At 57.2% G+C, this 21,724-nt stretch overlaps 1 protein-coding gene across 5 annotated transcripts; it reads left to right on the plus strand.

Annotated features, from left to right (window-relative positions):
• The first annotated feature begins 2,479 nt into the window (after positions 1 to 2,479).
• Positions 2,480 to 21,371, plus strand: TRIM26 (tripartite motif containing 26). 5 transcript variants are annotated; one of them, XM_070419031.1, is made up of 8 exons: positions 2,480 to 2,587; positions 11,838 to 12,329; positions 12,482 to 12,577; positions 13,630 to 13,860; positions 18,240 to 18,262; positions 18,694 to 18,809; positions 18,954 to 18,986; positions 19,418 to 21,371. In XM_070419031.1, the coding sequence occupies exons 2-8, from the start codon at positions 11,892 to 11,894 to the stop codon at positions 20,101 to 20,103; spliced, it is 1,623 nt and encodes a 540-aa protein (XP_070275132.1). In that variant the 5' UTR covers positions 2,480 to 2,587; positions 11,838 to 11,891; the 3' UTR covers positions 20,104 to 21,371. The 5 variants fall into 5 exon arrangements, with proteins under 5 accessions (XP_070275132.1, XP_070275136.1, XP_070275135.1 ...); XM_070419035.1 differs by having other exon boundaries at positions 13,633 to 13,860; XM_070419034.1 differs by having other exon boundaries at positions 11,844 to 12,329.
• The last annotated feature ends 353 nt before the right edge of the window (positions 21,372 to 21,724 follow it).

Genomic DNA, 21,724 nt, shown 5'->3' on the forward strand with positions numbered 1-21,724 from the left:
TCCCAGGGTTTGGAATGAGGAACCTGGTTTGCAAAAAAGCAGTTTACAGAAGCAGAATTAAGCATGTTAATTATAGTTTTGGGTCTCCGGATCACTGAGTTGAGAGAAACACATTATCTAGAGCCATCGAGGCAATTTAGAGTAATTGTGCTGTCCTGGTTTTTGGGACCACTGAGTTGACAGGGAAACATTATCCTGAACCCTCAGGTCTTGGGATAATTGTGCTGACCTGGTTCCCAGGTACAGAGGAATGTGTTTTCTAAAACCAGTAATATCACAATCAATGGGATATTCACATTACAATCAATAAGGCATTCAATCGAATGGGATGATTTATATAATTCAGAAAATCAAAATAACTTTTCTATTGTTAAGCCAAACAGCAGGGTTAGAGTTAAACTACAGTTTCTACCTGAGATGACTGCTACCATACTTCAAGAATAGGCAGCTCCCTGGTGGGGAGGATGGGCTGCATTTCCAGGTGATCTCCCAGGTTCCATGGGCAACTCCCAGCGGGTTAGCATGCGCCTTCTTTAGTCAGAACAACGCAATCACCGTTGACAGAGCGTGGTTATATGATTATAGCTGCTCCCCAACATTCAGTTTCTGCCCCTAACACCACACTGGACAGGATGTAAAGCATGGGAGTGGATTTCTTCTGAGTATTGTCAACGTAAAAACCATTGAAACCTGTAAAGAATTTTTGTGAGTTTATTTGAGCCAAACCGTCGACATATGCCGGGAAGCAGAACCTCAACGAATTGAGATAGTGCTCCGGAGAATGACAGGGTTACATCCGTATTTATACATGAAATTCATTGGTGACAGATTTAAGGAGGTGGGATTAAGCGAAGCGGGGAAACCTCTGTGATAGGATAAAAGTAAAATGATGGATACATGCTTCTTTTACCCAGGTAGATGTAAGACAGTTAACAGTCAACAATTTGCATGATAACAATGAAGGAATTTGTAGTATTTGTCCTGGCGCCGGAACATTTGGTTGTGCCCCAGGGGTTCCAGGAAAAAGGGAAGTTACAAGTTACCCAGACATTTCAAAGGGTATGTTATCTTAGAGGCAAAAAGGCAAATGGGCTCAGTAAGGATCAAAGTTGATCTTGTCAGTGAAGATACTGGCCTAGGACATAACTGCCCACCATAACTGCTTTTAGTTAAAGTTTAATTTCAGACCATCCTTTGTGGTTACTTTAGGTCTCCGAGTCTGCAGAACTGCCATGCAGGCCTCTCCTGAGCTTGTCAGGTCAGCATGTGGCCCCTTTCGTCCACAGTATCTACCACCAGGCGATAAGCACCACTGACTATTCACTGCCAATTCCTTCGCCCCTGTGGGGGAGGGGGGAGGCCCGGCAGATTAGGCTGTAGGACCCTGAGCTCACCCTGTCAGAACCACCCCCCCGCCCCGCCCCCCGCGCCGCCCCCGCCACACACACACCTGCTATCTATCACCTGTGCCCTCACATGGATCTCCCGTCCAACCTTAGGGGCAGGAAGCTGGCCCGAGAACCTTCCCGGCGAGCCGCCAGCTGGCTCGGGAGACGGGGATTTTAATGCGAACAGGTCCTGGGACAGGGCCACCCGGCCGCTTGCAAGGCTGCAGGCAGAGCAGGAAGCGAAGGCAGGTTGGGCGGCGGTGGGGCTCGCTGTGGTCAGTTTCCTGGCCAGGGGCGGCGGGGGCGCGCGGGAACCTCTGGAAACTTCCCGAGGACCTGGGAACCCGAGCTCATGCCGCTTTGTGATCTCTGAATCCAGCACCGAGGGAAGCTGGCCCCCTGAGCCAGGCTCAGCCCCGCAGCTGTTGGAACCTCAGTTTTCCCGTCTGTCGAATGGGGACATGAATGCGTGCTTGGCTTAAGGATATTTTATGGAAAGCCCCTTACTCATTATCGCCGTCTCAGAAATGAGTTAATTTTTTGCAAATAGCCCACTGGGAATATTTGCTTGCTAAAATCCAGCCTGCTCCCGGAAGCAAAGTTTAGGCCACGTGAGGGCAGAGTCCTATTTCGTGGAGCACCGAGCGAGCGCAGTTTAGCCGCAAGGCATCCACGACTCCGACCAGGGCGGGGAGCGAACCTGGGGGTGCGGATGGGGCCGCGGGGGCGGGCCTGGCGCGCAGAGTCCCATAGAGGCTAGGCCGGCGCTGGCTCCCGCGCCCCCCGCGCCCCCCGCGCCCCCCGCGCCCCCCGCGCCCCCCGCGCCCCCCGCGCCCCCCGCGCCCCCCGCGCCCCCCGCGCCCCCCGCGCCCCCCGCGCCCCCCGCGCCCCCCGCGCGCCCGACCCGGCTGCGCGGAAGCCTGATTTCAGTTTCCTTTTCTCGGGCTGCCCCACCCCCGCAGAGTTGCCCGGTGATCAGTGACGTAGAGGATCCTGAGCTTCCCATTGGCAGGCGGGGTTGGGCGGGGGCCAATCGGGCGCAGGACGCGAGAAATCTCGGCGGAGCGCCGGGAGGAGCCCGGTGGAGGCGGGACGCGCTGTCGGGCTCGGTGCTCGCGGAAGATCGCGACCCGGAACTGGCCGCCAGGCCCTCGGCGACCAGGACGCGGCCCGGACGCGCGGCCCCGAGCTAGGCTCCGGTGAGTTGGGGCGTCGCATGAAGAATGCAGTCTCGCGCGCCTCGCCGCCTCCCCCTTCCTCGTGGGCCCCCCTCTCAACCCCGGGGCCCGCGGGCGCCGAGCCGGCTCGTCACCGGACGGAAGGAAGCGGCCCTGGTCTGGTTGCTTGGAGCCGAGCAGGCCCCCTACCCGTCACCATGACCAAAGTCATGTTTTCCTTCCTTTTTTTTTTGACCCGAATTAGCCGGTTAAGTCCCGTGTACCTGGAGCTACGGGTCCTCCCTCCTTCAGCCCATAGCACGTTAGTGCTTCCTGCCGACTTTCTTGCTGATTTGGGCCTTAGGGTGTGAACAGGGATCTGGAGCAAATGGGAGGCAGCCGCTTCCAATTCCGTGTATTCCCGGCCTGCCCCACAGCCATCGTGTTCCTTCCGCTGCAGGAGCACAGCCTCGTGTGCGCGAAGGCCCGTGTCCCCAACCGAGCCTCGGGTGCCGTTAGCCCGCGCCCCGTAGCCCTTGAGCCACCCGCCCACTTGGCGGCCCGTCTGGCGGCGGGAGCCGGCGGAGGGCCTGTTGCTGAGCCGCCGGGCAGGCAGGTTTCCTTGGTTTTTACCCGCTGCTTCTGCTCCAGGGTCGCGCCCGGGTCACTTACTCCCACGTCCCCTCACCCCCCCCCCCCCCCCGGGGGCAGTGTCCCAGGCGGTCCTTGTTTTTGACGACCTCCGTTTTGAGGAATACTGGTCATGTGTATTGTAGGGTGCTCCTCTACTGGAATTTGTCTGCTGTTTTTTCCCTAAGTTTGGGCTCATGGGAGGACCCCCAGGATAGATTGCATTTTCATCACATCATATCAAGGGTACACACATCAGCAGTGCTTGGAATTCTTTTGCATGGGAAATTTGTCTGTCTTAACTTATTCAAGGAAGGGCCTCACCGGTGAGGGGCATATCAGATTCAGGCCTTCCCAGGAGCATGCACAGGGCCAGGGGTGGGGAGTGGAGCCTGGAGAAGGTTATGTTCCTGGTCACTGTATGTAGTGAGCGGGCTGCAAGCTGGACATGTAGTGGGGCCAGGTCACAGGGCCTGTGTGCCCTGCTGTGCAGTTTGACCTGCTGGGAGTGTTGAAGCAGGAGAGGAATAGGATGAGACTGTGAGATCCCCTGCAGCACTCTGTAGGAGCTATGCCACATCTCACCAAAACCGAGATGCCATCAACTGTTCATGTTCTGCATGGAAAGAAATATTTTGACAGTCAAATTATGACATACTGTTGATCACATGGATTTTAGTGATACTAAATAATGACTTGGATATCAAATTTGATGAAAAATGGTAACTCCCAGCTGGTGGCTTAGATCCTTCCTCCAGGGAATGAATGGTTAGTGCCACTCAATCTCATTAACCCCTGGATGTTGAGCTCACTGACTCCTTTTATGATCTTGAAAAAACTAAATTTGATAAACTGCTACTTTCTTGTCTGATAGCCAGATTGTCAGACATCAGCACAATGAAACTGCATACCTGAACCGAAGGCTTGGCTGTGTCTATGGTACTCTGCTTGCTCTTAATAATAGCCGCGGCTTGATGTTGCACATTAAACATGCCAGTTGCTTGCCGAACCTTTATTTCGGTTTGTCCTGTTGTAATAAGGAAATTTAGCCCAACACTTATATTTAGGTTCATTAACGGATGTGGTAAGAATTCAGATGAGCAGCCAGATGAAGGGATGTATAGGGTGAGGTCTGGGAGGGTCCAGAGTACAGGAGCAGCTGTCCTTGTGGAGCTGGAGTGTGTCCACCTTCACTGTGTGGACGTGTTCGCCCACCTGGAGGCTCCCCGAATCCTGCACCATTGGGATTTTATGGAGCTTCTTCACACAGGCGTGGTCAGTTATAACTCCATTCGCAGCCCCTCTCCCCTCTTGAATATGGGAGATGGGGCCGAAAATTCCAAGCTTGTATTCATGGCTCTGTCTTTTGGGTGCACAGGCCCCATCCAGGAGCCTACCCAGAGTTGCCTCAATAGAACAAAAAAAAAACTGCTCCTCGTGCTCCTATCACCAGGAAATGACCAGGGGTTCAGGAGCCTGTGTCAGGAATGGGAGCAGAGATCAAAACATATTATTTCACACCCCTGATGGCCTGGGTACGCCCTCCCACTCCTGTTTCTTTGTGGTGATACTGTGACCCAGAAAGGTCCGGAGATCTAGCCCAGGCTGCACAGCAGAGTAGCTGGGCTGGGTAAAACCCGGAGCTCAGTTCTCACCCTGACCCTTCACTTCCGGCATTGGTTAGAACGACAGCTGGGGTGAAGGAGATTGCCTGTGCTTCCTCACTCAGAGGTCCAGGCGCAGTGGGGAAGGCGCCGTGGCCTGGCCTGGCAGGTGAGGGCCAGAGAGGGAACTGCCAGTGGGTATTTGCCTTGTTACAAGACCTCTGTCTAGATAAACAGGCTTATCTTTCTGCTCAAGCTCTTTGTATATTTCAGCCTAGTAACCTTCAAGAACTCTGCATATCATCAGGACTCTTTTTTTCCTTCTTTGCTGATTACAGACAAGCCAAGCCAGCTGGGCCTAAGAGCATTTATTGGTTCCTGTGCGGGGAAAGTTCAAGGGTAGGGTAGCTCCAGGCACAGCTTGATAAGGGTTCCCTGATGGACCAGGCTCCTTTCACTTCCCCTCCTGGTGGTTTCATTCTCAAGAAACTGCTCCAGCAGCTTCTAACCTTATGACCCAGCTCTTGCAGGTTCTGGAGAAACCACAAGAATCTTTCCCCCATGTCTCCGCGAGGTCCCCTTGCGACTGGCTGTAGTAAGTCATGTTCTCATCCCTGAAGCCAGCACTGTGGCCAGGGGTCTTGACTAGACCTCTTGCTGCACTCCTGAGCTGAGGGTGAGCTCGCCTGCAGCAGGGACCCCCAGAAGGGGTTGGAAGAATGTAAGCTGGCTGAACCCTCTCCCCAAAAGACAAACTCTTAGAGTACTTACTGCTGGATTAAGGAGCACCTGCTGTAGGATTCTGTTGCCTCTTACTGGGCCTCTCGTGTGGTTTCCTTTTCTTTCTTTTCTTTTCCTATTTTTATACAGCTCTCTCTCTCTCTCTCTCTCTCTCTCTCTCTCTCTCTCACACACACACACACACACACACACACACACAGTGGGATTCTATTTTCCATCCACTAGATTGGCAGAAACAAAAGCTGACAATAGCAGGTGTGGGTGCGGCTTGCCTGCTGGTGGAAACGTGCATTGGTGCAGGCGGTTGAGGCTGCCTCTCCTCATCTGTAGGTACTAGGATATGTGTGCAGAAGTGAACAGTGTTTGTGATTGTCCCAAACTGGAGACAACCCAGGTGGCCATCAAAATAGACTATATCAGAAGTAGAATTCTATAGTCAGAAAGCAACGAAAATGAACAAAATCAGCTCACAATCACATGTCTGAACCTCACAAACATGATGTTGGTAGTCCCCCTCCCAGAATGCAATATGATTCCATTCCTCTGAAGCTCAGAGCCCGGAGACGAGCTCTTTGCATACAGAGGTAAAACTGGAAGAGAGGGGAGAGCGGCTATCGCCACTAGAACACACCACAGCTGCCATGTCCTCCTCTCCTGGTTTCTGACTGTTCCTGGAGCTGACCCTTGGGCTCCCTGACTGGTGGTGACTGCTCTTGCTTGCTGAGGGAGTGTGAAGACGTCACCTTGCTGCAGAGAAGGACACATGGCTGACACCTCGCAGAGGCTCGCAGATGCGCAGGAAGCCTTTCGTAGGCTTCGGGTGCTCTTTGCCGCTTCATCCACTTCCTCAGCCGGTGGCCTCTGCAGGCACCGCGTGGATTCTGGGGTGAGGCAGACCATCTGAGGTTTGGGAAAAGCTGGTATTAAATCAGTCAGCACTCGATTGCAGAGAAGTACACCGTGCAGTGTGGGTGCGTCCAGCCCTATCGGGCCAAGAATGATTTGCCAGAGGAGGTGGCTTTCAGCTGAGACTTCAAGATGGAACAGGAGTGGGCTCTGTGCAGAGGGGGTCACACTTGCAAAGGCTCAAAGGCTAGGCAGGAAAGAGCTGGTGCCTCTGGAGGCTTAGAGAGGGGTCTGCCTTGGCCGTGGGGTGGAGTTTGAGGTGGGAAGTGGCAGGAAATGAGCCTGGAGACCAGATCTGGCCTGGAGGACCTGGGGCCTCGCTGGGTGTGGGACAGAGATCTGCCTGTCCCTGGAGCACCTGGCGCCAGGAGAGGTTTGAGGCGGTGGAATGCAATTTTGACACGGTCTGTTTGAGGGACTAAAGGAAGGCACCCGGCAAGGGAGACAGGAGGCTTCAGTAACTTGGGGGACCCGTGAGCATTGCAGAACCCCCACAAGCAGCTCTGGTTTCAGCTTCTAAAGAAAAGTTTACTCAATTATGTCCCTAGATTTAAGTTCTGGGAGGACGGGACTTTGCCATATTTGATAGGCACCCAATACATGCCTAGTAACCTGTTGGATGAATTATGCCACCCGTAAGTGGGGTTCCTACAGAGCATGGAGCTCTCGGCCAAGTGCTTTGGGATTGCAAGGAAGAAGGGGATCTTGTTTGGAGCCTCAAACATGAGTTCGAGAAGCAGTCTAGAGGCCGGCTGCAAATGCAGGCCCCTCCACTCACTGCTCTGGGCCTTGAAGTCCACGTCTGGGATTCAGTATCTTCTGGGTTCCTTCTGGGGCAGTAGGAGCCCGAGGCAGCAGGAGGCAGGCAGGAGGGTGTGGGCTGGCAGAAGCCACAGGAAGTTGAGGGAGAGTTTAGCACCTGTTAGGGCAGTGGTTGACAGCTGTTAGGAAGCAAGGGGCCCAAGTTCCCATCTTTTCCCTCTGGAATGGGTGAGTGGGGAGTGCAGGTGTCTGCCCATAGGTGTGGGCATTCCTGGCATTGCCTCCCTCAGCTTGTTGGTAGCTCACAGTGGTTCTCACAGCCACGAATTACGCATGGTACCCACATCCTAAAATGTGTGGCAGGAAGTCACATGGTGCCCTCAGCCGTTCTGCTGACAGATGAGGACAGATGCCCAGGAGGTGGTTATGAGACCGAGGGAGTTCTGGGGAGGGTGGTTGCAGAGATGGGGAACTCAAAAAGGTGGGGGTGTCTTCAGTTCTGCCTGGTTCTGGCGAGTTGCAGCCAGCTTCTGGTGTATTGAGGGGACAGAAGGCCTGCTGCCCTGCAGTCGGGTTTCAGAATTCTCATTTGGATGAAGGGAGGGGGTGGGCCATGTCCTCACTGAGTGTTTTCCAGCTCGGGGAAGTTTGGAGCAGGTCTGTTTGCATTGGGCCTGAAAGGACTGGGCGTGGGGTGGTGAGCAGCTGTCGGATCTGCCCAGGCCTGTGCTCCAGTCCTGCTTCCTGTCATTTAAGATGAGGTGCTCGTGGCCAGTGTCAGCAGTAGCATGTGCCCCTTCACAGTGGCCAGCACTGCAGGTTATAAAGCCTTTCCGTGAAGGTGACCTCATCCGAGCTTCCGGACAAAGGAGCTGCTTGCTATTAAGGCCCCTTTCACAGTTTGGCCTGGGTAGGGAACAGTCCTGGATCGCGGGCATCTGCGGGACACAGCTTCCTAGCCATGTGCCCTCAGGCAAGGTGCTTGCCCTGCCGATCCTCGGTGTCCTTAGAAGAGTATCCTGAATGCTGGATAACATAAGATGTGAAAAATGGCTATAAGGTGGGTCCTAAATAAATGCTGTCTCCAAGAAGTTGTTAGTCACCTGGCCATTGCGCTGCAGAGCCCAAGGCTGAACCTGGATGGTCCACCCACAGATTGACACCTGGGTCTAACACGGGTCCAGCGATGCACTGAGCTGCCTTCCGGTGCGCGCTGTACCACGCTGGGGAGCGTGCAGCCCAGAGGTGGACGTGAGCATAGACGCGGTAACACATTTCGTTTGTCTCCCTTGTCTGGTTGTCACACTCTCAGACAGGTGGTCCTGGACGGGCAGTTTTGTCTTCAGTTCCTCTGATCCAAGCATCGCTTGGGCACGTGGGCCTTGACTCTTTAAGCTGTTGAGCACCAGTCGTGATTTTGAGCATCTTTGGTACTGCAGACCCTGGATAGAAAACTAGCCCCTCTCCTCAGAAGGTTTTTCTAACTTTTGTTATTGTGGAACTATTTAAAAGTAAGTCGTAGTTATGCAGCCCTAAGTACTGCAGCCCACACTGCCTAAAATATGGACCTTCTCACAACCTCAGTAAATACCATTTTAAATATTAACAATACTCCACACGACTCTAGTCCTTTGTCAGATTTCCTTAATAGTCCCAAAACTATTTTTATGCCTCTTTAAAAAACAAAACAGCCGAAAGCGGTTTGGCTCAGTGGATGGAGCGTCGGCCTGCGGACTGAGGGGTCCCGGGTTTGATTCCGGTCAAGGGCATGTACGTTGGTTGCGGGCACATCCCCAGTGGGAGGTGTGCAGGAGGCAGCTGGTCGATGTTTCTCTCGCATTGATGTTTCTAACTCTCTGTCCCTCTCCCTTCCTCTCTGTAAAAAATCAATAAAATATATTTTAAAAAAAACCAAAAAAAAACCAGGAGATGCCTGGCTCGTGTGGCTCAGTGGTTGAGCATCAACCCATGAACCAGGAGGTCACAGTTCCATTTCTGGTCAGGGCCACATGCCTGGGGTGAGGGCTCGATCCCCAGTAGAGGGCGTGCAGGAGGCAGCTGATCAATGTTACACTCTCACATCAATGTCTTTCTCTCCCTTTCCCTTCCTCTCTCTCTAAAAAATCCTTAAAAATAAATTCTATATAATAAAAGCATAATATGCAAATTGTCCCTTTGACCCGGAGTTCATCCAGGAGTTTGACCAGGGGGCAGGGCCAGCTGGGAGAAGGGAGGGAGGCCCTGGTCCCCGGCAGTCGCTAGGGACCCTACCAGTGCACGAATTTCATGCACTGGGCCTCTAGTAAGTAAATAAAAGACCAGGGCAGTTTTTTTGTGGAATGTCCTATCTTCTGGACTTAGCTGATTGTTTCCTCATGATGTGTTTTAGCTCATTCCTCATTCCCTCAGATCTTCTGTAAACTGGAAGTTATGTCTAAAGGCCTGATTCAGTTCATTTAGGTCAAACATTTGTGCAGGACTACTTGCAAGGTGACGTGTAAGTCATAGGCGCCACAGGGTAAGTCGTCCGGGGAAGCGCGCGCCAGCTCGTCCCTCTCAGCGAGGCTGGTTTGGGCACTGGTTGAGGTGGTCACAGGTCTCCCTTATCAAGGCACATTAGGAAGCACTAACCCATTGGGAAGTACTTTGGCTTCGTGGGACTATCCTGTCCCCCAGCACCTCGTGGCTTTAGCATCCAGTGAAGACCCTTGTCTTATCATGAGGATGTTTTTCTAATCTGCTACCCCTCCTGCACTTACTCGCCACTCTTCTGTGACCCCTGGACTGTTTTATTTTTTGAATATGTGTGGGATCGTGTTCATATGGTTTCCGGGATTTAAAGCTACATCAGAGCCCGCATGCCTGGGTGGAGGAAGCTGCTCTCGCGAGGGCGGTGCCCGCCTGGCAGGCTGGTGGGGCACTGTGGCTGACTCTTCACAGTCCTCTCATCCTTAACTGCAGCAGAAGGAAGTCCCAGCCCCAACAGAGCAAAGGAAATGGCCTCCACCTTTAACCTCAGAGCTCTCCATGGGGTGCCGGCAAGGGACTCCCAGCCCAGGACCCTCCTCTCTACAGCTCGTGCCCAGCAGGCAGCCAGGGAGCTGGCCCGGCCCTGCCTACGACTTTGCTAGCCTTATTATCCTAAACATTTTATTACCTCGTTTGCCAGTTAAATTACTCAACCCCAGTCCCTTCATGCGAGCTCTGTGTGTACCTGTTTTTCACCTCCTTGCGTCCCTCGGAGTGGAGCGTGCTGTCGCCTTGCTGGCAGTGTGCCAGGCCCTCGCCAGGCCAGCACTCACTACACGGAGCACTGCTGTCTCCCTTCAGGTCCTCGTGAAGTGGACATTACATCCATGCTTTGCTTTTCCTTTGGGTCCTAGAGCCCGGGGGTCATTTCTAGCTCATTCCTGTCACTGCGTGAAAGGGCCCGAGAGCCATGGGGCTCTGTTGCGATGGACTTTCAGCGGACACAGTCCTGATGGCATTGACTTCCGGCGCGCGTGCACTTGCTCCAGCCTCGCAGTGGCCCGTGTGCCCCCTGCTGCCCTCTTTTGCCCTCTCCCGACTGCTCCGTGCGGCCAGGATCCACAGCAGAGCAAGGTCCCGCCCTGCCTGCCCCTCGAGCGCTTCCTCTCTCGCTGACACTTTACGTCTCGCTCTGCCTCTGGAGCTCGGAACACTCCTGGATTTGGAGCCAGGGTTCTGCATTCTCTCCTAGACTTTCTGGGTGTTGTGCTTATGGTCAGGACTTGCAGCATAATGCTTTCACTCAGCCCACTTAGGAAACCTTGGAGGTAAGTATCACCTTCCACTTTATGGGTGGCTACACAGGCTCAGAGTTCTTAGAACAGTTCTCTGTTGTCACACAGAGTCAGGGGCAGCAGGCAGCTGTCGGGTCAGGAAGTGGGCCAGGGCGGCAAAGGTAAACGGACTGAAGTCCTCCCGTGCTCAGCTGTGCTCAGCGGGGACCGGGCCCTCGGCACACAGTGCAGTCCCGGCAGGCATCCCTGCTGTGGTGTCAGCTCAGCCGGGACAGTCCCCCCTCGCTCCTCGCAGAGCGGCCGGGCCAGCTCTGTGGGGAGGCACAGCTGGGAGCGAGTCCAGTGGTCAAGGGGTGCTCTGCAGGCCCCGGTCGAGTCCCACTGTCTGGGGATGAGAACCAGATCCCCAAAGCCCAGCCCAGGGACACGCCTGCGCAGGAAGTGCCAGAGCTCACCCTGCTGGTGCTTCTTGGGTCGTGTAAAGGGCCCCGTGCTCAGTCTTTGAAACCTGAAGGAGTAGCTGTGCGGCCTGTGACTGCCCAGCTGAGAGCACTGCCTACTGGACGTCGCAGGTTTGTGATTTGTCATGAGTTTCCCAGCAGAGCCCTCGGGTCCCCGTTCTGTCATAATTGCATCAGTTGATGGAAGGAAAGGGCCTGGAGGCAGGACTGCTTTCCCGACCCCGCTCTACCAGGCTGCGCCCTCTGCCTCAGGTTCCTTATCTGTAAAGTGGGGTGGACTACATGGTCAGGAAGCCGCTCTCACACTGCTGTTTGGTGCGCCTGTGGGAGCTGGTAAGTCTGCTGCTTGCTGGGGCGGCCCTGTGTGGGCTGCCAGCTCCGCCCTCAGCTGGGTCTGCTCTTGATTCCATGTCTGGTCTCCAAGGAGCAGGAGCCCCACCTGTGAGCAGAGGCCTCTGAGCCCAGGACCGAGGACAGCATGGCCACGGCAGCGCCGCTGCGCAGCCTGGAGGAGGAGGTGACCTGCTCCATCTGCCTGGATTACCTGCGGGACCCTGTGACCATCGACTGTGGCCACGTCTTCTGCCGCAGCTGCACCGCCGACATCTGCCCCGCCTCGGGGGCCCGCCCCGTCTGCCCCCTCTGCAAGAAGCCTTTTAAGAAGGAGAACATCCGCCCCGTGTGGCAGCTGGCCAGCCTGGTGGAGAACATTGAACGGCTGAAGGTGGACAAGGGCAGGCAGCTGGGGGACGCAGCCCGGGAGCAGCAGGACGCGAGGCTGTGCGAGCGGCACCGGGAGAAGCTGCACTATTACTGCGAGGATGATGGGCAGCTCCTGTGCGTGCTGTGCCGGGAGTCCCGGGAGCACAAGCCCCACACGGCCGTGCTGCTGGAGAAGGCCGCCCAGCCCCACAGGGTAAGCCTCACCCGCACGGCGCTCTGCCCACCTGGAGGCCGGCTTGGCCCACAGCCGCTGAAGGCTTCTTGCTGACCCAGGGCTCAGCCCGAGTCCACCCCGCTGCCCCAGCCCAGAGCGTCCACCTGTCCCCACTGCTTGTCTTTCTGCAGGAAAAAATCCTGAACCACCTGAGTATTCTAAGGAGAGACAGAGACAAAATTCAGGGCTGTCAGGCGAAGGGAGAAGCTGATATCCTGGCTGCGCTGGTAAGTGAGGCTGTGAGGGGAAGCCTAAGGCTGCGGCCTGGCAGCAGGTGCTCTGGGCTGGTCGAGGAGCAGGCCAGCCTGCCCAGCAGCTCTGGCCTTGGCCTGCTTCCTGATCTGAGGGGTTGCCTAGATGTCAGCTAAGGTCCCTCCTCTGTGACTCACCTCTGTGGGGCCATCACTGGCCGCTGCCACTCTTCTGCGAGGGCGAGCCAGGGTGTGGGGACCAAGGAAGGCTGGCTCTGCTCTCCCTTTCAGAGGAGAGACGTGGTTGCTGCAGCTCCCGGGACTAGAAGGAGGGCGGGCTGAGGATGCCGGTGGCCGCCGCCGCTGTGACAGGCAGCACCTGTGCACCTCAGAAGATATGGTGTTGGGAGGAAAACGGAGAGGCGGGTTCCAGTTTTCTGTGGGAAGTGGGCATTGCAGGGATGTTGGGGCCAGGCCTGCCGTGAGCCACTGGGCCCTGGGACGGGGAGAGGGAGGCAGGAGACACAGCTCAAGTTCAAGGTGCACCTCCAGGCCCTGGTGTATGTGGACGCAGCCCACCCTCAGTCGGCCGGGCACAAGGACACTGACCAGATCCCCACCTGGACTTGCAGTGAGATTCGGGGGCAGGCAAGGTCGTGGTCCCTGAGCACAGACATGGCGCAGACTCGCTGAGGTCACTGGTGCGGCCCTGTGTGCAGGGCCCGGCGCTGGGGCGAGGGTTGGTCGGCTTGGAGGAGAGCAGTCCGTGAGCTTCCTGGAAGAGGCGGCTGCAGAGACTAGTGTTCAGGAGGCCCTGGAACATACTGTTTTCTTGGAGCCGGTACCAGGCTGAGCAGCCAGGCAGCTAGCAGGCAGGCAGAGTTCCAGTCCCGAGGCGGCTGGACTGCTCTGTGACTGACTGACTTCTTCGAGGAGGGGGGCTGGCCCAGGGATGCGTGAAAGGCCCCCAGCCTGAGCTTGGGATTCGTGGGTGGGGAGAAGAGCCGCCTGGCGCCGCTTACACCAGATCCTGCAGGGGTTTTCCACCGCCAGGCGGAGGCATCACCCTTGCCCTTCCCACCCCGCAGCAGAAGCTCCGGGAGCAGAGGCAGCACGTCGTGGCCGAGTTTGCGCAGGGCCACCAGTTCCTGAGGGAGCGGGAGCAGCACCTGCTGGACCAGCTGGCCAGGCTGGAGCAGGAGCTCGCCGAGGGCAGGGAGAAGTGCCAGGCCAGGGGCAGCGGGGAGCTGGCCCGGCTGGCGCTGGTCATCTCTGAGCTGGAGGGCAAGGCCCAGCAGCCGGCTGCAGAGCTCATGCAGGTGAGAAGCCTTCTGGGGGCAGGGCTGGGCACCAGAGCGGCAGGCCTGTCCTGCTATGGGCTTGCAGGACCTTGGAGCCTCGGCTTTCTTCTCTGAAATGGGCTGGTAACCCTGCTCGGCCCACTTATTCCAGTGGTTGCTTGAGCATAAAGTGCGATGGCCGGGGTCTTTCTCAGCATCTGCCAGGGTTCAAGGAATCTGGAGAAGGGGCTGTGCATAAATGAATGAGAGAGACTAGACAAGAAATATGAATTTGTAAGGCATTTTGGAGGGCCAGACGGAGACTCAGTTCTAGTGACTAAGCTCTCAGAATCTCCGGACCCCTAGCTTTTTGTTAACACATTTTGCCCTCCAGCGAAGCAGATACACACGTCAAAGGTAAGGATTGGTAAACAATAAGGGTTATCAGGTCGGGGAACTGCCCTCAGCTAGCTGTCTGGCAGCAGGCAGTAACATGCAGATCTGCAGCCCTGTTGGAGCCCCAAGGTTCATCAATCTTTTGATGAACTTCTTGCATAATTATGACCTGCCGGACTTAGCCTCCAGCATGCGATGGCTGGCATGGTGTCACTTCAAAAAGTAAATTTCCGCCGAAACGGGTTTGGCTCAGTGGATAGAGCGTCGGCCTGCCGACTGAAGGGTCCCAGGTTCGATTCCGGTCAAGGGCATGTACCTGGGTTGCGGGCACATCCCCAGTGGGGGTGTGCAGGAGGCAGCTGATCGATGTCTCTCTCTCATCAATGTTTCTGGCTCTCTATCTCTCTCCCTTCCTCTCTGTGAAAAATCAATAAAATATATTTAAAAAAAACAAAAAAAGGTAAATTTCCTACGAAGTTTAAAAATACTGAGACGGAGGGGAAGGTTACTAGTATTTTCACTGCTATCTTCCATCCTCATCACTAGCATCATGAGCCTGTCTTCCGACAAGTCTCACACGCCCTGGCAGAGACTTGTCCATGGAAGCTCTTTGTGGTTCTGGAGCTGAAGTTGTGAAAGCTGGGAGCGGGGAAGAGGGGCGGTGGAGATGGCCGGAGGGTCAGTGTGGGCGAGTTTTTCTCTGGGACTTGGAGCCACTGCAGGGCAGAGATGGACACAGGTGAGTTGCCTCTGGACTGCTTCCTGATGCTGAGAAAGGAGGCGGCCTGGACCGTAGGACAGACAGCTGGCCAAGCTGAAATGGCTCCACAGGCCAAACTCGGAGCCTCCCCGAGGAGTCGGTCCTGCAGGCAGGGCTCAGCGCCGTGGGCCAGGGAGGCCAATGTGGCAGTCCCTCCCCTTGCATGGTCAGTGGCTGGGCCTGTGTCGGCCGCGGAGATGCTGCTACAGGCCAGCGGCAGGCAAGCCGGTGCTGGCGGAGAGGGCAGGGCACATTCTCGGCACCTGGGCCAGCTCGGACCCAGGCGGCAGGAGGCTCCGGCCCTCTCCGTCCTCGTGAATGCAGGACTCAGGACTGGCAGGGCTGTAGGTCCTTCAGTGCAGCCTCACCGTGGTCACTGAGGGTCAGAGAGTTCCCGGCCACGGGCAGGTCAGGAGTCAGCCACGGGCAGGTCAGGAGTCAGCCACGGGCAGGTCAGGAGTCAGCCACGGGCAGGTCAGGAGTCGGCCAGAGCTCCAGTCCGGTCCTCCCTCCCGGGTCCTCTCTCCCAGCGTCTGCACTCTCATGCTTTTCTCTCGTGTAACCAGTGTGTGTCTCTGGCTCCGCCCTTTCCTACAGATGGCATTCTATCACCTCAAATTTCTCTCAGACTCTGGCTGGGTCACTTGCTGCCTCTCCCCTCCCCGTGTCTTCTTCCCCTTCAGGCATGAGCATCCTTCCTTCCCCACGGCCACCCCCGGCCCATGTGCACTGTGCATGGAGCAGAGGGCGCGGGTGCTGGTGGCTGACCTGCAGTGGGTGTGCCCTGGGGGTGCTTGTCCACCCACAGGAGCTGTGCGGGCCCCCCAAGAGCCTCAGATTGAAGCCTTGCCTGGGGTGGGGGTGGGGAGAGAGTTGGGTGTCTGCTTCAAGCCAGTGCAGGAAATTGGTGTTGTCTATGTTTGTGTAGATTTTGCTACAAGGGAACTGGATAGCCGACCCCTTGGTTGTCATACTTCCCCAGGGCTGTTTGCCCGCCAGTGGGCAGGAAGCCTGAGGGGCTGCAGGGCAGGAGCTGGTGCAGAGGTCTGCTGGAGACACGGGGTGCCAGGAAGCAGCAGACTCAAGGTGCACAAAGGCTTTTGACCAGGGGACAGAAAAGGAAAGGAAGCTCTGGACGGGATCTCATGGAGGTGCTAAAGGGGACGGAGGAGTGGCCGGAAGGCGTGGACGTCCTGTCTGGACCAGCCCTGGGCAGACTTCGGTGGCACCCACTGCAGGTTGCCTTCCTTGCCTGGGAAGAGCCCTTTGCGATGCTCTTGTCGGCACCCAGGTGTGTGCCCCGCCGGGCCGGCCGCAACGCACTGCTTGCCTCACGAGCACCTGTGTCGGGCGAGACCTGTGCGTGGCTGCAGGTGGCCGGCACCCCCAGGTCCCCTCTGTGTCCTTTGGGAGGAGGGTTCCTGCACTGGTCTCCGGTCCCACCGTCTCCGGCCACTCAGCACCTTTATCCCTTAAGCGGCTCCCACTGCCCATCTCTTTGCCTTTTTGCACACCTCCCTCTGCAGACTTGGCACTCCCTGCCTCCGACTTGCCGCCCAGCCCTCCAGCTGCTTGTACTTCCTGTTGTGAGGGAGGATCGCGGGTCTGGCAGCTGCTTCCTGGCGGGGCATGTGTAGCTCTGACCTCTCACGTGTCCTTCCCTGCAGCAGAGCTGCTGCCTCCCGAGGGGTCTGGACATTCAGCAGCCACAAACGCCCAGGCTTTTGTCCCCAAACCTCCACCCTCCCCAGGCCTTCCATGGCGGGCACTTCTCTGTCTGACCAGCCTGCTGCTGCTCCTGCCCGGCTCCTGGCGCGCCTAGGTGACCCTGTCATGTAAAGCTTTGTGGTGGTGACTCCTTGTCTCTTCCCCTGCAGGTTTCTCTAACGGGGAGAGCTGGGCGGCTCTTAGGGCCTGGCATGTAGGGGGCGCTTAATTAATATTTGTGAATGAGTGGCATGAAGGCAAAACTTAATGTAGGCTGCTATGGAGGCTCTAGACCAGGGGAGGGCAAACTTTTTGACTCGAGGGCCACAATGGATTCTTAAACTGGACCGGAGGGCCGGAACAAAAGCATGGATGGAGTGTTTGTGTGAACTAATATAAATTCAAAGTAAACCATTACATAAAAGGGTACGGTCTTTTTTTTTTTTTTTTTTTTTAGTTTTATTCATTTCAAACGGGCTGAATCCGGCCCGCGGGCTGTAGTTTGCCCATGGCTGCTCTAGACTCACAGGGAAATAACCAGCACCTCCACGAACCCCCTCGCCTTCCACCCACGGCAGCGCGGCCTCCTTCCTCCAGCCACGGCCGCCCTTCATGCCCGGTTGGCCTGCCTCAGACATGCCTGGGCCCCGTCTCCCTTGCCGTGGCGGCTCCGACCCATTGCCATCTCCCCCTGGTCCACAGCAGCAGCCTCCAGGCTGGCCCCCAAGTTCACGTGGCCTCCCTCGGCCATGCTCAGGGCGGCCACGTGCTGGGTGGCAGGGGATTTGGCCAGCTGCTGTGTCACACTCCAGTGCTGTGACTAGATGAACAAGGTCGTTTGTCTGTCTGGTGGGGGGGTGGGGCGGCTGTCTGTGAGCTCATCAGAGCTGGTGACTTCCTCCGGTTCCACTCCCTTCAAGGGACCTTGTCCTCAGCTGTGTTGTCAAAGTAGGGCTCGCCACCTAAATATGTAGAAGTCGGCCAAGGGAAGGGGAAGCAGAAAGCAACCTCCTTTTTGTAAAGAACATGACCCCAAAGTTGTAGTCATTGCTTCCCTTTACGTCTCATGGCTGGAGCTTAGTCTCATGACCAGACCTGGTTACAAGGGACTATGGGAAATGGAGTTTTTGCTGGGTCCTGTTATTAGAAGGAAGAAGGGGAGAATGGATCCTGGAATCACAGCCACGTGAAAGCAGGTGGCGTGTATCACTCGCCTTCCTGGACCCAGAGGTGGTTTATTGCTGTACGTGGAACCAAGTTTAAACTCCCTGCTGTTCCTGTTCAGCCTGCATGGCCTGGCCCTGCCTCCCTCGAGTCCTTTCCCACCTTCCCGGCCTTCACCTGGCCAGCACCTCCCACTTCCAGTCTCCACCGGGTGCTGTCACCGCAGGGAGGCTGGCCCTGCTGCACCATGCCCCAGCCGCCCGGTTGCTCTGTCATTATTTTGTTTCCCTTTTACTCATACTCCACCAGAACCGCAGCTGCCTAAGGACTGAGGTGCTGGCGCAGGTGAGTGAGGTCCGACTCGCTGATCCTGTGCTTTCTTCCCTTCCAGGACACCAGGGACTTCCTGAACAGGTAACAGCTTCTTCGCTGGAGTGTGCCTCGCCTTGTCCTGCCCGTGCCTGTACCGCCCCCCCCCCCCCGCCCCCTTTTTCCTTGACCTTGAGCCATTTGAATGAATGGGGAGTGAAACGGTACCCAAAGTGCCCACACCCATGGTTCCACCTGGGAAGCAAGAACCATCCTGAACCCAAGTCTTGCTGTCCATAGAGCAAGATCTCTGTGCGCCCCTGCTCTTCTTGTCTGGGACAGTCAGGTGGTGAGGGGAGAGGTGGCTCCGTAAGCTGAACGGCTCTGGGGTTGAGTCTGCTGACGCTCGCAGCTCTTGTCTCTGGCCTGTTTCTCTGTCTGTGGCGGGGGGAGGAGGGGGGGTCCTGTTCCCTCCTCCTTCAGGCTTGTTCTGAGGACAGGAATACAAGAACAGCTGAGGTTATGTCTCCTCTCAGGTACCCACGGAAGAAGTTTTGGCTCGGGAAACCCATTGTTCGGGTGGTTAAGAAAAGGACAGGAGAGTTCTCGGATAAACTCGTGTCTCTGCAGCGAGGCCTGCGAGAATTCCAGGGTAAGGCTGGGAGCCTGGGTGGGGGCGGGAGTGGGGCTGGACCCCGCTCCTCCTGGCCCCGCTCTCGGGCGCCCGAGGCTGCTTCGGGAGCAGGGAGCCGCGGTGCTGGGCCTGCGGCCATCGGTGTCCTTCTCTTCTCCGCAGGGAAGCTGCTAAGAGACTTGGAATATAAGACGGGTGAGTGTCCAGCAGGTGGTTCCCACGGAGATGGTGGTGTCCCCTGCCAGGAGTCCCCTCATGCCACAGGGAGAACCTCCCAGCAGCAGAGCTCAAGCCCCACTTCATCTCTGACCACTGTCTGCCCACCGCTGCAGTGGAGGCTCCACGACATGGTCTGGCCCTTCGCTGCCCTGTGTCCGTGTCTGGTGACAGGGCCTGCCGCCAGTCCCTTCCCTGACGCAGTTTACTCTCATCAGCCTGATCACATGCTTCCGTATTTGGAGCCCACTGGGAGGGCAGCCTAGGCCAGGGCGTGCCCTGCGTGCGGTACCGTGGTGTGACTGGCCCCTGGGTGGTGCCGTGTGGCAGCCCTGCCCATGGACACCGTGGAGACGGGTGGCCCTCTGGGCCCGCTGGTGACACTGTTACCTCCTCCTTTGCTCCCACAGTGAGTGTCACCTTGGACCCGCAGTCGGCCAGCAGGTCCCTGCTGCTGTCGGAGGACTGCAAGTGCGTGACCTACAACAGCGACCTGTACCACTGCGCCTACCTGCACCCCCAGCAGTTCGACTGTGAGCCGGGGGTGCTGGGCAGCAAGGGCTTCACCTGGGGCAAGGTCTACTGGGAAGTGGAGGTGGAGAGGGAGGGCTGGTCCGAGGATGAAGAGGACGGGGACGAGGAGGAAGAGGGGGAAGAGGAGGAGGAAGAGGAGGCGGGCTACGGAGATGGATACGACAACTGGGAAACAGATGAGGACGAGGAATCATTGGGGGACGAAGAGGAAGAAGAAGAGGAGGAAGAAGAGGAGGAAGTTCTGGAAAGCTGCATGGTGGGCGTGGCCAGAGACTCTGTGAAGAGGAAGGGAGACCTCTCCCTGCGGCCAGAGGACGGGGTGTGGGCGCTGCGCCTCTCCTCCTCGGGCATCTGGGCCAACACGGACCCTGAGGCCGAGCTCTTCCCGGCAGCGCGACCCCGGAGAGTGGGCATCGCCCTGGATTACGAAGGGGGCGCCGTGACTTTCACCAATGCCGAGTCACAGGAGCTGCTTCACACCTTCACGGCCACCTTCACCCGGCGCCTGGTCCCCTTCCTGTGGCTCAAGTGGCCTGGAACACGCCTCCTGCTGAGACCCTGAGCCGCCACTGCCTGCCCTGGCCCCCACCCCACGGGTCTCCTCTGGAATTCCAGGACTGAAGGGGGAAGGGGATGCCTGACCCAGCACCTGAAGGAGGGAGAGGAGGGACCCCACGGCTGCTGCTGCTACACCCACACTGCAGGGCGCCTCTTCCCCGCCTCCGGGGGTCCTGTGCACACTTCCAGCCTGGCTCCTCCCCTCCCTCCCGCGGCCTCTGACCCAGCCCTGCACTGTCTTTGCTGAGTAAGAGGCCAGGCAGCGCTTTCTTGCCCAGCGTAGCATTCCGTGCCACATGTCCTTGGGAAAGACCAGCGGACTGTTCCACCCCGGCCACTCCTGTCCCCCGATCCCATAGCTTCCCCTCACCCCGGCCACTCTGCTGCCTTCCCTGCCACTTCACAGAGCTGCCCTGACGCAGAGGGAAACATCTAGGAAAAGGCTGCAAACGCACGGAAGGAGAGGCAGCGAGGCCTCCCTGGCATTGGACTCCGGCGCCTGGCGTCCAGCGGAGGTCTCCGGTGTCGAGGGCAGAGACCACGCTCTTCGGAGACCAGGGCTGTGCGTGTGCGGTCCAGATGGTGTAGGTGGGGCTCCTGCAGCCACGGGTCTCGGGGATGGTCTACATACCTTGGCTTTGGGATGACACTTGTAACCAGTGATCAGTAAGTGACCTCATGGGTTGGTCCTTGTGAGGAGAGTTTTTTTAAACACCCAGGATATCTTGCTCTTTGTGGTCCATCTGAAAGCACAGGGCGAATATCCGCCCGAGCAGAGCCTCCCCTGCTGCAGGGCTGGGCCAGCTTCTCCAGTGGGGCACTCGGCTCCCGCTCCGCCCCTCATCCTCCGGGCATGGGCTGGGGAGAGGCAGGCAGTGGGCGTCCACAGGCCCACGGGCCTTTATGTCACGAGAGGAATTAAAGCAAATCTGCCCACAGGCCCAACCCAGGTCCCAGCCTGTGTCCAGGCCCTATAGTACCCACAGGGCAGGGTAGCACAGCTCCCTGCTCCAGCCAGATCGCCTCGCAGCGTGCCCTTCCATGGCGGGCACTCTGCCTTCCCTGCCCTGAGCGGCTGCTCCCTGCCGCTGGACACTGCTCCCTTCGCCAGCACACCCTCCACGCCACATGCTGCCTCCGTCACGCACATCCGACTTCTAGTTCTGTAAGCTCTTTGAGGGCGGGTACCATAACTTGTATTTCTCTTGTATTCTCCATGGCACCTAGTTCAGTGCTGCGCAGAGTAGGTGCTCAATAAAACCTTGTTGGACAGCCTGGATTCCAGTGAGTTCCATTCCAACTCACATGTCACCGGGCCTTCTCTGACCACAAAGGTTCCGTTGGCAGCAGTGGCTCAGCTTCCACCGGAGCCTTCAGAACTCGGGCTTTGCTGTCTGTTCTCTGCACACGCTGTCACGGCTGGAAAGCCCCAGGGGACCCAGGCCAACCAACATGGGTCCAGCATGTGCACAGGACGGGGCTCCCCTGGGAAGTGTGTCGTTCCCCCAGCACCCCCAGATCCTTCCATGGAAAGTAAGCAGTGCCCCAAAGGTTTCTAGCTGCAGCCTGACATCAACTGACTGACATTCCTTCGTTCTGAGTTTTTCTCCTCGTTGCCATGTCGT

This window comes from Myotis yumanensis, unplaced genomic scaffold (assembly GCF_028538775.1).
Source record: "Myotis yumanensis isolate MYYU_CA2020_CCGP unplaced genomic scaffold, mMyoYum1.0.hap1 SCAF_6, whole genome shotgun sequence".
In the NCBI taxonomy this organism is placed as follows: domain Eukaryota; kingdom Metazoa; phylum Chordata; class Mammalia; order Chiroptera; family Vespertilionidae; genus Myotis; species Myotis yumanensis.

What these genes read in the sequence shown, in the direction of transcription:
- TRIM26 (XM_070419031.1), top strand. Translation starts at nt 11,892, where the DNA reads ATGGCCACGGCAGCGCCGCTGCGCAGCCTGGAGGAGGAGGTGACCTGC. An exon ending in AGGCCGCCCAGCCCCACAGG is followed by an intron (nt 12,330 to 12,481) that starts GTAAGCCTCACC and finishes GTCTTTCTGCAG; the next exon opens with GAAAAAATCCTGAACCACCT. An exon ending in AGGCCTGCGAGAATTCCAGG is followed by an intron (nt 18,810 to 18,953) that starts GTAAGGCTGGGA and finishes TCTTCTCCGCAG; the next exon opens with GGAAGCTGCTAAGAGACTTG.